The 16,246-nt window shown below is 41.5% G+C and overlaps 1 protein-coding gene and 1 pseudogene across 6 annotated transcripts in view; one reads left to right on the forward strand and one right to left on the reverse strand.

Moving 5' to 3' along the window:
- Positions 1-14,739, forward strand: part of LOC309621703 (uncharacterized protein) — a 57,617-nt gene extending 42,878 nt beyond the window's left edge. Inside the window, exons 1-6 of one of the 5 annotated variants that reach the window (XR_014240195.1) lie at positions 5,486-6,218; positions 6,399-6,459; positions 7,589-7,930; positions 12,428-12,601; positions 12,759-12,805; positions 13,516-14,739. Coding sequence is in view for 1 of the 5 variants with exons in the window: in XM_082409073.1 (XP_082265199.1) it covers positions 3,469-3,606; positions 6,399-6,459; positions 12,759-12,805; positions 13,516-13,583 (314 nt within the window). In the remaining 4 variants the exon portion in view is untranslated. Of the gene's footprint in view, positions 1-3,468; positions 3,607-5,485; positions 6,219-6,398; positions 6,460-7,588; positions 7,931-12,427; positions 12,602-12,758; positions 12,806-13,515 lie in introns of those variants that run through there. The other 4 variants (XR_014240194.1, XR_014240196.1, XM_082409073.1 and 1 more) reach the window with 4 other exon arrangements.
- LOC309621704 (RING finger protein 11 pseudogene) lies at positions 7,948-12,428 on the reverse strand (annotated as a pseudogene). Its single transcript has one exon. The product of its transcript is annotated as an RING finger protein 11 pseudogene (transcript).
- Positions 14,740-16,246: the final 1,507 nt, after the last annotated feature.

A 16,246-nucleotide genomic window follows, 5' to 3' on the forward strand; every position in this document is an offset into this window, starting at 1 on the left:
AGAGGTCACTGGTTACTGGTCCAAACAGCTCCACGGAAACCCCAAGACTCTACCAAGTGGTAGTAGGTTTGGTAGGAGAGTGATGTCACAAAGCAGGCAGTTGAAAGGTATGAGAGAGCCAATAGGGAGGTCCGATCCCCAACAGGAAGGCGGGCTTGGGTGAAGAGAGTGTAGGAGAGCTAAAACAACACCTGAGTTTCTGAGCTCTGGGGAGGAAATCCTAGAAGACAGATTTACCTCCCCCAGGCTCTTCCATTAGGGAAATCATTGCAACATTTCTTACAGACGTTCATTAATACACTGAACTAAGAGTTACTTATATTCTACAGAGTATTCTATTTTATGTATCATATACTTAGAGCTATATAGATCTTCTTTAATTAATAATCCTTAGGAAGGAAAGAGCCATCTAGTTTGAACTATTACAGTTGTTCTGAAATCATATGTGTCTAATGAGTGAACTGATAGCAGCTTTTAAGGAGCCAAAGTAGGGATTAAGAAGCTCTCTTTGTAACTTGGTTCAAGAGTAGGGTGAAGTTTGTTGAGTGTACCTTGTGGAGAATGTTGTGGTCCAAGGCTCTTCTCTTTTAGTTTCTTCTCCTTGACTCCTACCTTCCTTGGGCTGGGCTAGGCTGGGGGCCAGGTTGGACTTGCGACTTAACATTTCTCTTCCGCTTTCTCTTTTTTTTTTTTCTTCCATTATGGGCATTGCTTCGAGGACAAGCCTTGATCTTGCATTGGACGTTACTTCCTGTCACCTTCCAGCAGCAGGAGTCTTCTTTTCAGTGCTTGATGCTTCACGAAATAGACTCTGCCCGTTGGCAGCAAATACCAGAGAGCTAGGAGACAGAGCTGGTTGCAGACCTTTCCTCTTCCAGCCTTTGGTTGCAATTGTTTGGCCCATAATTTGCTAGCTCTAGTTCCTTGGGCCACACAGGTATCCTGCCATCTCCAGCTCTTGTTATATGTGAGAGACATTCTGAACACTGTCCCTTTTTCTTTGCACAGAAGTATATACAGTGTGGCAGTTACTGTAATCTCCTCCGCCTTGCAAACAGCCACTCTAGAATCTTGGACCTCTAGGACTCTCTGTCTTGCATGCTTGGGGGCAAGGCCAAGCAAAATGAAGAGGAGAATAATTAGAGAAAGAGGAGGACGTTGGTGGAGAATTGGGAGCAGGTAAGGTGAAAGGGCACAGGAGAAAAGAGATGCATGTAGACTTTTTGGTTTCTGTGGGAAACAGGTTGACACACTTGGGCCTCATTTGGTATTAACAGAACAGAGAGTTAAAGATCTAAGTAGCTAGATAGTGTGCAGCAACTGCCATGAAGTCTGTACACTGAAGAGAACAGTCTCACATCTAGTTTTCATTTTGTTTTATGTCATAGTACCTTATTTATAGCATTCACTGGTGTGTTTGTAGAATACAGATGTTTTCAAATGCTCTGGTTTTGTCTACATGGTTATCTCCTTGTCCTGTTTGTAAGGAATCCAACATTGTAAGACATATTGCATGTTTTTCTCTTGACGATTGTTGACCTTGAAGCGTCATGAACTAACTTGAGCTGTTGGATTCTGTGGAGAAACGTTCAAAAGGGTCTGTGAAAAAGGCACTGTGGTGAGTCGCATTATGCACCCGAGCGTAAGGAGCAAGATATCTGCCACCAGCCCAGCTTGGCCTGGATTGCCTCTGTTTTAGTTCCCCTGGTTAGTGCTTTTCTCCCTAACCACTCTTGTGACTGTGATAATGTGAGTAAGGGCGGAGTTGCTAATGATCTATGTGTGAGGTAAGCTGGTTTGAGGGAGGAAATCTATGGACCTAGTCATTTTCCTTGGTGGTAAGCTTTCAGGGGTGCAGAGATGGATCTTCCTGGGGCCTTTTCTGGTCCCAGGAAGATATCGCATAGATGGGACCTCCCAAGACACACATTGAATCTTTAGGCCTGTTTTTCCTATTATGAGGTACGAACGAGTTTCTTCACTGATGGGGATGATGCTTATCTGAGAAGAAATTGTGAAAGGTGGTGTAGTGTAGAGGTGTGGCTTAAGCTTTTAAGTTTTCCTCCAGGTTTTTCCCCTAAGCTTCCTACTTCGGACGGCCTACTTACATGATACTAGTAGGTGATGTCCGGCTAACAACTTCCTAAATATACCTGCAAGCCAGATCAGTGTCTCTTTTCTCTGTATTCCCATGGAAATCAAGAGTCCCGCCGAATTTTCCATCGAAACAGTTGATTTGTGTTGTCTCTAGGAATTCTAAAGGGCGTACCGTTGCTTCCTAACCGGTGTCATTTGGGAGATCCGCCTCTGTACGTTCAAATGATTAATTTTGAGACTTTGCTCATGTGTGCAGTAAACCCTTGAATTCCCTAAGACCTTCCTTTCCTCCATCTCCTACCCCATTAAGCCCGCTTCAGTTCATCTCCTGAATTTCTTTGGAATCTGTCAGCCAGCTCTTCCTCAACTTCCTAATACTGAACTTGCCTGTCTGTTGCGATTAGGTCCTAACTGGTGTCCATATATCTTGTTTCCTTCCAATCCACTCTTCACACAAGAAACCTTCAAAGCAAGTTGGAACGTTGCTCATAAACATCGCTCACAAGCATTGTTTTGAGAATAGAAAACACACTGTTGGCCTTTAAGACTCTGCGTGGTCTAGAATCCTCTCTGCTTCTCTAGCCCCATCTTGTGCCACTTTTGCCCTCACTTTCTATGCTTCAGATACACTGAATTAACCTTAGTTCTCACTCATCTGACAGAAGTCAGTTCAGATACTATTTTTCACTGTGATTCCTAGCATTAAGGAATTTGATTATCAGGTTTTGTATGAGGACTATTTCATCAGGGGTACAGAAGTTCTGGCCATCTCTGGTTTTGGATATCCCTTATTTGTTGAGACCTTTGCGTTGTTTGGTTGCCTTTTGTCTGTTTTCCAGATGGGAAAACAGGAACAAGGGAAGTATAGGTTATTACTAGGTGGGGTTGAGCAAGTGGAGCAGCAAACTGCAAAGCAGAAAGAAGAGGGACGTACTATAGAGGGATATGACTTCCATCCTCAAGGCGCCTGCATCCTGTGCAGGGAGACAGCCTAACATAAAATGAGCCTAACAACAAATATATTGACTTCTTACTAAAAATCTCCAGTTCATAGAACCGAGGGGTTTGTACCTTCTCCTTTAAAAGTGATAGTCCTGGGACTTCCCCGGTGGTCCCGTGGTGAAGACTCTGCGCTTCCAATGCAGCAGGCGTGGGTTCAATCCCTGGTTGGGGAGCTAAGATCCCACATGCTGCGCAGCCAAAGAAATTTTTTTCAAAAGTTATACTCCTGTATTATTGGCTTTAGTGGTTTAGATTTTGTTTTACTGTTAAGAAGATTTCAGTTTATTTACCGGGAACAAACAACACATAATGTAAGAATAGTTTCCCAGAAACGATTTCCATCATTCTCTTCCTCCCTTTCTCCCGCAGACTGGTGTTTCACCTTGACAAGTTCTCTGTCATTCCATAGGAAAGCTGTCTGGCTTGGAGGTTGCAATCCCAGGGAATTTTTCATCAGCGGGGAAGTCTCCATCACTACAGAGGAATCAAGGGAGAAGTCAGTCCCTGGTAAGTGAGATGCTCCCCCTAAACACCAACACAGCAGTCGTGTACCTTTCAAGGGGTTCAGGGGCAAGATGGGCAAGGCATTTCTACTAACTCTTCTTAAGGATCACGGACAGTGCCCTATGCTACGAGGTAAGCGGTGACTGCTGTAGTTCTTACTGGTGATCCTTTCCTGTCACTGATTCTCGGCTTTCTTTGTATTTCATAGGACTGTTGTCAGTCCAATACAAAATGAGTCTTATTTTTAAAAACCTGAAATGTTTTACAGAGCCTAGCATTCTCATATAGGGTCCTTTCCATTCTCCCCACTTTCCCGAGAGGCCAAGAACACTTCACACCATGAACTAGGAGAGGGGGTAGAGCCCTTTCTGATGAAATACATCAACAAAGACAGAGCCTTAGCCTGCTTGCTCTCTGGACAGGATCTCGGACCACAAGGTCTTCAATCCTGGTATAAATGAAGGAAGTGAGGACAGTTCAACTGGCACTCTCATAACAAGAGTTCTGAAACACCTTCCGAAGAGACTATAGCAGTAGATGAGGGAAGGGAGTGCTACAGTGTGGCAGTACAGGGGGAACGATCGGCTACAGCAGTGAAAAGTGTGGTACCGATTGGTGTGCTCTCGGGGTTCTTGTACATGTAGCATAGATGACCTCTACGGTGGCCCTCCCACCTTCCCACCTGCATTAGGTGTTCTTTTTTTTGTAATTTATGTTTATGTATTTATTTATTGTTTGAACTTATTTATTCTACGTATTTATTTTTTTGGCTGCACTGCGTCTCTCATTGCTGTGCACGGGCTTTCTCTAGTTGGCGGCTAGCGGGGTCTACTCTTGGTTGTGGTGTGCGGGCTTCTCCTCGCGGTGGCGTCTCTTGTTGCGGAGCATGCGCTCTAGGCGCGTGGGCTTCGGTAGTTGCGGCTCACGGGCTCTAGGATGCAGGGTCAGTCGTTGTGGCACATGGGCTTAGTTGCTCCACGGCATGTGGGATCTTCCCAGACCAGGGCTCGAACCCGTGTCCCCCGCATTGCATTGGCAGGCGGATTCTTAACCACGGCGCCACCAGGGAAGCCCTAGGTGTTCTTACATAGAGTCTAAAAACAGAGAGCACTGAGAGAAGGTAGTGGTTATTAAAGGCTCAGGATCTAAATTCTACCTGTCTCTACACCCCTTCCCAGCTGTCGATTTGACCCCATTTTTGAATGCCGACCTCATTCTTCAACTTTCTCTGCCGTTTGTGTACTCACCTTGAAAACTTGTTTCTGTGATGCGTTGAGCAGACACAGGGTGGCAGATTGCAGAGGTGGAAGCTGGTGGTCGGATATTTGTGGGCTGAATCTCCTTCAGTCCCATTCCCATTTCTGGTTGCACAGAGGCCCTACTTCCTGTGTATGACACAGAGCCATAGGATTGCGGGCAGGAGCCAAGTTCTCCATATAGTAAAGACCCCAGTGTGCCTTGGTTATAGTAATATACCTGGCTTCCTTCCTGGTAGGTAAGTGACAGGTGGCTCTGCCCCTGATTTGGAATCTGAGATGGTGTTCCCTGAGCAAGGCTGGCAGAAAGCGATGGATGTAGAGGGACCATGTTATTGGCGTCTGAAGTTTTATCATACTGGGCTGCCAGAAACATGGAGGAAGCAGCTGTATGCCGGTCAGTGAGTGCCAGAGTAAAGTCTCCGAGTGAAGAAGAATTCTTTTCAGTGCTTGCTGTGATGTCCCACTCAAGAACACCTGGATAGGAAGCAGCTGAAGTGGAGATCTGGCTGTGGTCCGTAACTCCAGGTAACATAGTCGTGCTAGAATGTTGGTAAAGGTAGGCACTACCCATGAGTGTCTGGAAAGGGGTACCAGTAGCCGATGCCGAACTGACGGCAGGGGCAGAGACTCTGGAGAAGTTGCAGACGCTTCGTGTTAGGGAAGTTGCATTGCTACAACAGATTTTTAAGCAACAGAGCAATCCAGCCAAGTTTATATTTTAGAGAGAGAACATCTTCCATGTGGAGGATCAGTTGAAATAGAAGAGATTGTTAGAATTGTAGGGCGGTAGTATTCCAGGCAGGAGATGACGAATGCCAGACACCACCTAGTCACAGACATAGCTTTTGCAGAGATCAGCTACATGTTGTTGTTTTTTATTTACTCTCTCATATAATTTTTTTTAAGTCCTGGACCACAAAATACTGTGGCATCGTTGGAAAAATCTGAGACTCGATTCTAGTCTTTTTTCTGTTTGCCTGCTCTGCAGCTTGGGCTTACGTTCTCAAGCCTTACTTTTTCATTGTGAAATAAGAACGGTGCTACTTAACCCGAGAACTCCCCAGGCACATAGACCCGTGGCGTGTGAGGAGCAGTGAAGGAGAGAAGGAATGGAAGTGCTTTGGGGACCCCAAGAGCCCTTCAGAAACCGTTTGTTCTTTTTAATATTGAGCATTAAAAGTGAAGGCATTCCATTTGTTTCACTCAAAAACAAATTCTGTTCTTCTGATAGCCTGTTTTTTTTTTCCACTCCCTTTTTCTATAGTCAGATCAGTTCCTGATGGGCATTCTCCAGTCCACACTATTGCATCTGATTGGAGGCTATGCAAAATTTCCCAGAGACAATGAATTTTGACTGTATAGTAGTTAATTCTTTATAGTACGTTCCTGCAAAAACACTCTTTTCTTCAGAGTTTTTCCTTTTCAGGATAGTGGTAGTGTTGTGGTAACTAATAAAGGCTACTCTTCAGAAAATTGTATAACTCGTTTTTAGTGTATCTACTTCGCTTACTTAATTCCATATTCCCTGTTTTCTAGACAGACTTCTTGGTGTCCACTGTACCCATGGTTTCAACAGGACTGGCTACCTCATGTGCAGGTGAGTTGCCAACCCCAAGAGGCAGAGCATGTTTAAATTGTTCTGTTTACAATAGTAATGTAAGCTAATGTAAGCTGAATGCAAAAAATGCAGTCAGAGAAGTGTATGAAGTGGAAGGCAATTTTGCCCCCTACTCAGATGTTACCACCAGTAATAATTTAGCACATATTTTTTCAGACGTAAAAAATGCAGATATAAGCATATACAATGGTCCCTTGGTATCTGCAGGGGGATTGGTTTTAGGACTCCCCATGGATCCGAAAATCCTCGGATGCTCAAGTCCCGTATGTAAAATGGTGTAGTACAGTCGGGCTTCCATATCTGCAGGTTATGGAACCGTTGGATATACAGAACTGACTGTACCTGTGATTTAATGGTATAGTGTTTTAGACATTCTGGTTTATAATTTAATATATGGAGGACATCTTCGTCTGACAATATTTGGAGACCTCATTCTTATTTATTTATTATTCTTTTTTTTCCTCCAAATTTGCTTTATGTAGTTGGATATAAATAAATGAGCACAAACTTAAGCAAGATACATGTAACAATTTAATAGAACCTGATACTCTTAATTCTTTCAGTGTTTCTCCAACTCATCATGGGGCTCGTAAGAAAAGTAACCAACATGGATACTACTACAGTTGAATGTCAAATCTTTAAGTGCTTAGGACATACTAAATCCTTGTATAATGCACTTATGAGGAACCCTTCAAGAGACTTGTGTTTTGTATGTAGCAAAAAGTGTTAAGAGTCAAATATTCAACTCAGTATAAAATAATAAGAAACACTTCTGATTTGTTAGGTTGAGATTGCTTCTCCTTTTACTAATGAATGATTGTTTTAGCTGTAATATCACTGAGCTGAACAAATATGTCACCTTGGAGTACATAAGGAAAAATAAACACATGCTAAATGGGTAAAACATTACAACTACATCTTTACTAGACCATCTCTACTAACGCTTCAGAAACTTAGAGATTTAGAGTGTTCTTACGTTAATTGCAAGAAAAATAGAAAGAGAGAAATTCCTTCTTTTTTGAGATCACAGCTGTGAAGTCGTGATTATACAAATTCTTCATTTGTGTGCAAAACATGAAACACATTTCTCTTAATTCTCCCTGCTTAGAATTGTCAGTCAACTAGCAGGACTTTCCTTCCAAGAAACAAGAGACTGAGATGTGTTTTATATAACTTCAATAACCTCAGCACTACAGTAAGAAGACATGCAGTATCCTTTTGCTGTGCTTCAAGACAACAGGGAAGGAGGTCACAGGAAAGAAGAAATCAAAATGGTTACAACTGAGAAACTTTTCTCAGTGTAACCATGGTGCCACTTTCATTTTTACATAAGCATGGTGGCATAATTCAAGCTCAATACATCAGAATTCTTAATATTTAAAATTTACCTTGACTTTTAATTATCACCATGTTAACAACCAAAATAATTTGACGAAACTCATAAGAAAGGGTAATGTTAATAAACCCCACTTTACTAGAGTTAGTTTCTGGACACATTAGCTCATTTTTTTTATAGAAGAGGGACAGTGAATCTCAGTTGGCTTACAAGCTAGGAGATCACTTTGAATTCTGCATTTCTTAACTGCAAACAGATATAGCACTTGTAACAGGTTATAACTGGTTTTCAGCTGGTTTTCAAGCACAGAGCCAGCCCCAACAGTAATAGTACACTATTGAAAAAGACCTAAGGCAATGAATTCCATTTCCAGTGGAAAGAAAGAATCGTATGGTCTTGGACAAACAATTCTGATGGTTTACTTAACAGTCACTTAGTAGTTCTTCCTTGCTCATAGAGCTTTATGACTTTTTTGAGGAGTGAAGCATTCAGCTTGAGTGGATAAATCCTTGTTAGGCTAAGACAATCATTATCATATCCCTCTTTGCCATGAATTGTCTTACGAATGGTCATATCAGTCTGTTTTGGCAAATGAGTAATTAAGGGAAGGCTGTTATTGTGCTTATGAGAATGATATTTTTCTCTGAGAAAAGATAAATAGGCATTAGGAAAATGACCATTTGGGCTCTTTTTCTGCTTCCTCCTTGTTTTGTGAGAATATGATATTTGGTTTTACAGCAGCCATCTTGTGACCCTGAGATGATCATATGCCAATAATGACAAATGGTAGATTAGAAAGAACCAGCAAAGACAGAAAACAGCAACATCAATAGTAACAACAATCACAGCAAAAGAACAATGGGACCTTAACTTGTGGAGTTCCTATAAAGTAAAAAATATAAGTGCTCTATGTTTATTCTAAAACAAAAAAAGAACTATGCAAACCAGCTTAAAACTCCTTTTTTTGTGCCAGTGTTCTAAAATGTGGCTTTTCATAAAACCTTGACCCAAATGCCAGCAACTTCAGAAAAGAATTTGGGTAGGGGGAAGAAGAAAGTTATCTCACTTAGGAAAAACAACCACTATCTTTATCCTAATCTTTGGCACACAGTTGAAACATATATAGCTGCTGTAACACTTTACACAATTCCTATGTACTGGAGGAATAACAAGATCTAAATAACAATTATATTTTTCAACACTGGGTGAAGGCTTTACATAAAAATACCATCCTCCTTTTTCCCCCTAAATTTCTAAAATATCACGTGCTTTTCCCCAACATCTGCAGCCGTTCAGGAATTTTTAGGAAACTTTCATGCATGATCTTAATTCCTAATCCCTGGCTCTTTGGGCTCAACCACAAAAGATCAAAACCACCAAAAATGATGGTTCACTTGAAGTCAGGTGAGAGACACTGGCTCAGTTAGTCTCGTAGGACAAAAGCAGTGCTGCATCAACTGTCTCCATGCAGGAGGGGCACGTGAAGGATCTCATCAGCCAGTCATCTGTACAGCCCAGGTGATCTGCATACACAGCAGAAATCAAATTGGGTTCTCATAAACAAAGTGCATCATACAGATCACACACTCCCCGATCTTTTTTTTAAATATTTGTTTTATTTTATTTATTCATTTATTTGGTTGCGCCGGGTCTTAATTGCAGTCGGTGGGCTCCTTAGTTGTGGCATGCAAACTCTTAGTTGCGGCATGCATGTGGGATCTAGTTCCCTGACCGGGGAACGAACCCGGGCCCCCTGCGTTGGGAGTGTGGAGTCTTTAGCCGCTGCACCACCAGGGAAGTCCCCCGGATCCTTTTTTCTGATCCATTTCTTCCAGGGTCATAAACTCCTTCAGGCTGATGCTGTATGAGGCCTATTCTTTGAGCTATCCTAATTTGCTCCTCTCAGCTGAGGTGCTAGGCGAGTCTGACTAGGTGTTGGATGAGAGACCAAAACTGGAACTTGATCCAGATATGGCAGCAGCAGCTCCTGATCCAGCTCCGTCCCCTTGCCAAAGCTAGCCCAGTCGGATTGAGACTTCTGAGGCAGGGAGATGTCATCCGAAGTGGGGGACTTAAGGCAGTTCCCCATCTTCCGGGGCTTGAGTGTGTGATCTGTGTGCTGTTTTGACAGTCTCCCAACCTCATTCTTTTTTTTTTTTTTTTTTTTTTTAATTAGTTTATTTATTTATTTATTTTTGAATTTAAAAAATTTATTTATTTTTTATACAGCAGGTTCTTATTAGTTATCTATTTTATACATATTAGTGTATATATGTCAATCCCAATCTCCCAATTCATCTCACCACCACCGACCCCCGCCCTGCCCCGCTTTCCCCCCTTGATGTCCATACGTTTGTTCTCTACATCTGTGTCTCTATTTCTGCCTTGCAAACCGGTTCTTCTGTACCACTTTTCTAGATTCCACATATATGCATTAATATATAATATTTGTTTTTCTCTTTCTGACTGACTTCACTCTGTATGACAGTCTCGAGGTCCATCCACGTCTCTACAAATGACCCAAGTTCGTTCTTTTTTATCGCTGAGTAATATTCCATTGTATATGCGTACCACATCTTCTTTGTCCGTGCACCTGTCGATGGGCGTTTAGGTTGCTTCCGTGACCTAGCTATTGTGAATAGTGCTGCAGTGAACATTGGGGTGCATATGTCTTTTTGAATTATGGTTTTCTCTGGGTATATGCCCAGTAGTGGGATTACTGGGTCATATGGTAATTCTATTTTTAGTTTTTAAGGAACCTGCATACTGTTCTCCATAGTGGCTGTATCAGTTTACATTCCCACCAGCAGTGCAAGAGGGTTCCCTTTCCTCACATCCTCTCCAGCATTTGCTGTTTGTAGATTTTCTGATGATGCCCATTCTAAGCGGTGTGAGGTGATACCTCATTGTAGTTTTGATTTGCATTTCTTTAATAATTAGTGATGTTGAGCAGCTTTTCGTGTGCTTCTTGGCCATCTGTATGTCTTCTTTGGAGAAATGTCTATTTAGGTCTTCTGCCCATTTTTTGATTGGGTTGTTTGTGTTTTTAATAGTGAGCTGCATGACCTATTGATATATTTTGGAGATTAATCCTTTGTTGATCGGTTTATTTTTTTTTTTAAGGCTGCATTGTTCCTTTGCTTACTGATGAACATGTACAAGTCAGAAGTTTTTGATATTATAAAACATCAAAGTAATGAACATTCCTGTGTGAACATCTTTGAATATATATGCTTTGTCTCAGTTAACTTCACTCAGAATGGGACTTCTGCATCAAGGAGTTTATGCCCTTATGCTTTTTGTGGGTGTTGCTACACTGTACCAATGTATGGTTGTTCATGCAGGAAATACGTATTGAGCATCTGTTATGTTTAAGCACTGTGCTGGGTGCTAGCAAAAAGACTTGAGAAATTTTGTGAGTGAGGAGACTTGACCTGCCTGCCCTTTGTGAATTCTAGCAGTCCAGAGAGGGAATAGCTATTCAAGAATCACACTCTGCATGTAGAATTACAACTCTGACAGGTGCCAAGGAGAGGGACATGGTACCATGAGAGCATATTTTAGGGAGGATTTGATCTCATCATGGAGATTAGAGAAGGTTTAGGGATGTTTCAGCTGATATCTGAAGGATGAGTAGGTATTAACCAGATAGGGACGTTGGGGAGAGATTTCTGAGCATAAGGAATAGCAAAAGACCCTCTAAGAGGAAAGCATATGCTGTGTTGGAGGAACTGGCCAGGAAGGTGGGGCCGTTGGGGGAGCATGTCATTATAATGGAGCTGCAAGTGTGGGTAGGAGCTCGATCGTGCAGGCTTATGTTTAAGGTTTCAGACTTGAAGAGTAATAGAAAACCATTGAACTATTTTTGTTGAAGGTGAGTGTGTGGAACATACCCAATTGCATTTTCAACCTATCGTTTTGCTACCGAGTGGAGAATACACTGCAGGGAGAAAGAGTGGAAGCGAGGAAGCAAGTTAGGAGACTTGTGTAGAAATTGGGCATAATGGTGGCTTGGACCAGGGTATGGTGGTCATTTTGGTGGAAAGATGTGGACAGATTCTAGAGGTATGTAGGCAGTATCATTGTCAGCACTGGTGGTGGGTTGAGGATGAGGGTGAGGGAGAAATAGCTGTCAGTGATGGTGATTCCTAAGTTTCTGGCTCCTGTGGTTGGTTAGATAGGGTTTTTTAGATATGATGTTAATATTTGTCCTAATTTGTCTTTTGTTATTTGTTGGTTCTTGATGAATACTCTTGTCATATTAAGTCTCCTGTTTTTAGTGTACAAAGCATTTTGACCGAAACTGACCGTTGTATGTTATCAGATAACTTTTTAACATCTGCCAGTTTGGTCCTGTATTTTATTCTCTTTCATTTATTGATTAAATTGTTGTATTAATGTAAATAACTATATTAATAGATTTTCTAAAGTTGCGTTATCCTTGCATCCTTGGTCCTTGGAATAAAGCCTGTTTTTTTTTTTTTTTTTTTTTTTTTTTGGCTGTGTTGGGTCTTTGTTTCTATGCGAGCGCTTTCCCTAGTTGCGGCAAGCGGGGGCCACTGTTCATCGCGGTGGGCGGGCCTCTCACTATCGCGGCCTCTCTTGTTGCAGAGCACGGGCTCCAGACGCGCAGGCTCAGTAGTTGTGGCTCACGGACCCAGTCGCTCCGGGGCATGTGCGATCTTCCCAGACCAGAGCTCGAATCCGTGTCCCGTGCATTGGCAGGCAGATTCTCAACACTGCGCCACCAGGGAAACTCCGGAATAAAGCCTTTTTGTAGTCATGGTATATATCATGCTTTAATAATTATTGATTAGATATGCTGATATTTTCTTAGGATTTTTCTATCTGTATTTGTAAAGCACAATTGGACCTTTTTTTGCAAAAACTTGATTTTCTTTCCTTTTTATTTACAAATGACTCGAATTTTGTTGTTTTGTAGATATTTGATTGATGTAGAAGGCATGTGGCCAGATGATGCAATTGAATGTAAGTATAAGGGTTGTCACTACTTTTCCCTTGTTATAAAATTTGAAGGGAGAAATGTAAGGGAATTTCTCAAATTTTGGAAAAATAGAAAAGTCTGTAATTCATTTGTTCTGACATACGATAACCTTTTACCAAAAGTTTATAAAGGGATGTATCTGGAAATAGCAAGATATAATAGCCTGAATAATTAGTCAGTGGATTTCAGCATTTTTTTTTTCTTTTTAAAATTTATTTAATTAATTAATTTACTTTTGATATTATATCCACTGCCCCACCAAGGAAGTCCCTTTTTCTTCCTTCCTTCTTTCCTTCCTCCCTTCCTTCCTTCCTTCCTTTAAAGCTCCAAGTCATTTAAAATACATGACTTCTTACTAAAAATCTCCAGTTCATAGAACCAAGGGGTTTATAACTTCTCCTTTAAAAGTGATATTCCTGGGACTTCCCTGGTGGTCCCGTGGTGAAGACTCTGCGCTTCCAATGCAGCAGGCGTGGGTTCAACCCCTGGTTGGGGAGCTAAGATCCCACATGCTGCGCAGCCAAAGAACTTTTTTTCAAAAGTTATATTCCTGTATTATTGACTTTAGTGGTTTAGATTTTTTTTTTAATGTTTAGAAGATTTCAGTTTCTTTACCAGGAACAAACAAAACGTAATGTAAAACTAGTTTTGCAGAAACGATTTCCATCATTCTCTTCTTCCCTTTCTCCTGCAGACTGGTGTTTTATCTTTACAAGTTCTCCGTCATTCCATAAGAAAGCTGCTCGTCTTCTGGTTTCATAAGAGATGGTGAACAGTGGTAAAATATCCAGTTGACCGAAATTTCTAGAGTACACTTCAGGGAGCGAATGATGGGGTGGAATGTTGGGGCAGAGTGAGAGATACAGATTCTGGTGAGACTGAGAGTCATGCACAAAAATTACTGGGCTGTGGTGAAGGGAGAACAAAACTAAATCAGGTTCCTGCTGGTGGACAGGAAGCCAAGATGAAGAAGAATGGTGCGTAGCTAGGCAGTGTAATTAGGCCCCTAAGTGCTGTGTCTCCTGATAGTAATTATGAACAGAAACCAAATAATAGTTACTAATAACATGGAGGTGACCAATCCTTGAGAGCTGAGGCAGAGAGAAGGAAAGATGGCATTATGCCTTGTCTCTGGTGCCTTGAGTTTCCCAGGCTGGTTTGTGACCAATCTTGGGTGAAATCATAACTAAGTCATTTCTGCTAAGGTGATCAGCTTTCGTGGGGTCCTTTCTCTGCACTCTGTCCAATGGTAAAGCCCACTGGTTTATGCCTCCTGGAAAACAGTTATTCCAAAGCAGTATAAGTGAAGCATTGATGAAACAGCCATGAAGAACATGTTTCCACATGGCCTCGCACCACCTTTTCAAAGTGCTGTAAAACTTTTTTCATCCAAAAATCAGTAACAGAAAAGGATTGGGATCAAATCCCGTACAGAGGTAGTGTAAGAAAAAAGAGAATAAGGAGCAGAATAGCATGTCTTCAGACAATAAAATCAAGTTGGAAAAGACAGGTCCACAAAACAGATCAAAACTGTAACCTATTATTTCAAAGTGGGCTAAAAGATGTTAGGAAAAACAATGCGAAAGATGAAAGAACATGGATCGAGGAGGGAATGGGAAGTTATTGTTTAGTGGCTATAGAGTCTCTGTTTGGGATGGTGGAAAAGTTCTGGAAATGGTAAATGCTGATAAATGCCACCTATGGGTGTTTGGTTTTAGTTGATCTTCTTCCATGAAAGGGTTTGGAGAGATTCAGAAGCTATGCTGCTGCCTCCATCTTTCTGATGTCCTGCTCAATCTTTTGACATAATTATTTTGAATTTGCACAGTGGTGATGGTTGCACAGCATTGTGAATGTATTTAATGTCACTGAATTGTATACTTGAAAATGGTTGAAATAATAAATTTTGTTTTATGTATATTTTACCATAATAAAAAAAAGATGAAAGAACAGCATAAACCAGAATTAGGTAAGATGATAGAACTCAAGACAGAATTCAAAATAAAAGAAAAAAGTTTCAGAAATGAGGACTAAATTTAAAATAATACAAGAGTGGGGACTTCCCTGGTTGTCCAGTGGTTAAGAATCCACCTTGCAGTGCAGGGGATGCAGGTTCGGTCCCTGGTTGGGGAACTGAGATCCCACATGCTGCAGGGCAACTAAGCCCGCACGCCGCAACTACTGAGCCCACGTGCTCTGGAGCCCACGCGCCACAACTGGAGAGCCCACGAGCCGCAAGGAAGAGCCCACGCACTGCAACAAAGAGCCCACGTGCTGCAACTAATACCCGACACCTCCAAAAATAAATAAGTTAATTAATTAAATAAATTAAATAAAATAATACGAGTGAATGAACATAATGGATAATGCCTTAAGAGAAACAAACAAGAAGAGGAAAAAATTTTTTTAAATCAAAAAGAAGATAAAAAGAATTTTAGAGAAATGGCAAACATAACAGATAGGCAAGAAAGAGTCAGGACAGCTCTGAAAAGAGAAATATAAATACGTATAAGGGGCTTTCCTGGTGGTGCAGTGGTTAAAAATCCTCCTGCCAATGCAGGGGATATGGGTTCGATCCCTGGCCCAGGAAGATCCCACATGCCATGGAGAAGCTAAGCCCGTGAGACACAACTACTGAGCCTGTGTGCCACAACTACTGAAGCCCACGCGCCTAGAGCCCGTGCTCGGCAACACGAGGAGCCACCGCAATGAGAAGCCCGCTTGCCGCAACTAGAGAAAGCCTGCGCACAGCAACAAAGACCCAAAGCAGCCAAAAATAAATAAATAAATACATTAAAATATATATACGTATAAGAATCTGTTATACCATAAAAGTGACATTTCAAATCAGTGGGACAGATTAGTCAATAAGTTGTGATACATAAATGTTGGGGTATAAATATTTCTCTGGAAGGATCCACAGCACGGCCAAAGCAGATGTCTCTGAGGAGGGAAATGTGTGGCTGGGGAACGTGGGGAAAAGGGTCACTTTTCATTGAATACCCTTGTGTACCTTTTCTAGTGTTCTGTCATGTGAATCTATTACCTCTGAAGTTTGCCTGAGTTCAAACCCCAGTTCCCCCAATTGCTAGCTCTTAATCTAGGGCAAACTCTTCACACTCTCCAAGCCTCTTAATCTGTGAAGTAAGGTCAGTAACTCAGCCTGGTGCTGCCTGGCACAGAATAAACTCTCAAAAAATGGACATTATTAGTGAAAAAAACCCAAATGCCCATCAGTGGATGAATGGATTTTTTTAAATGTGGTGGATATGTGAAATATTATACAGCCATAAAAAGGAATGAAGTACTAACACATGCTACAACATGGACGAACTTGAAAACATTATGCTAAGTGAAAGAAGCCAGAGACAGCGGTCACATTTGTATTATTTCATGAAATGTCCAGAAAAGGCAAAACCATAGCA

The sequence above is a fragment of the Balaenoptera borealis genome, assembly GCF_965194805.1.
Source record: "Balaenoptera borealis genome assembly, contig: HAP1_SCAFFOLD_905, whole genome shotgun sequence".
Lineage (NCBI taxonomy): Eukaryota > Metazoa > Chordata > Mammalia > Artiodactyla > Balaenopteridae > Balaenoptera > Balaenoptera borealis.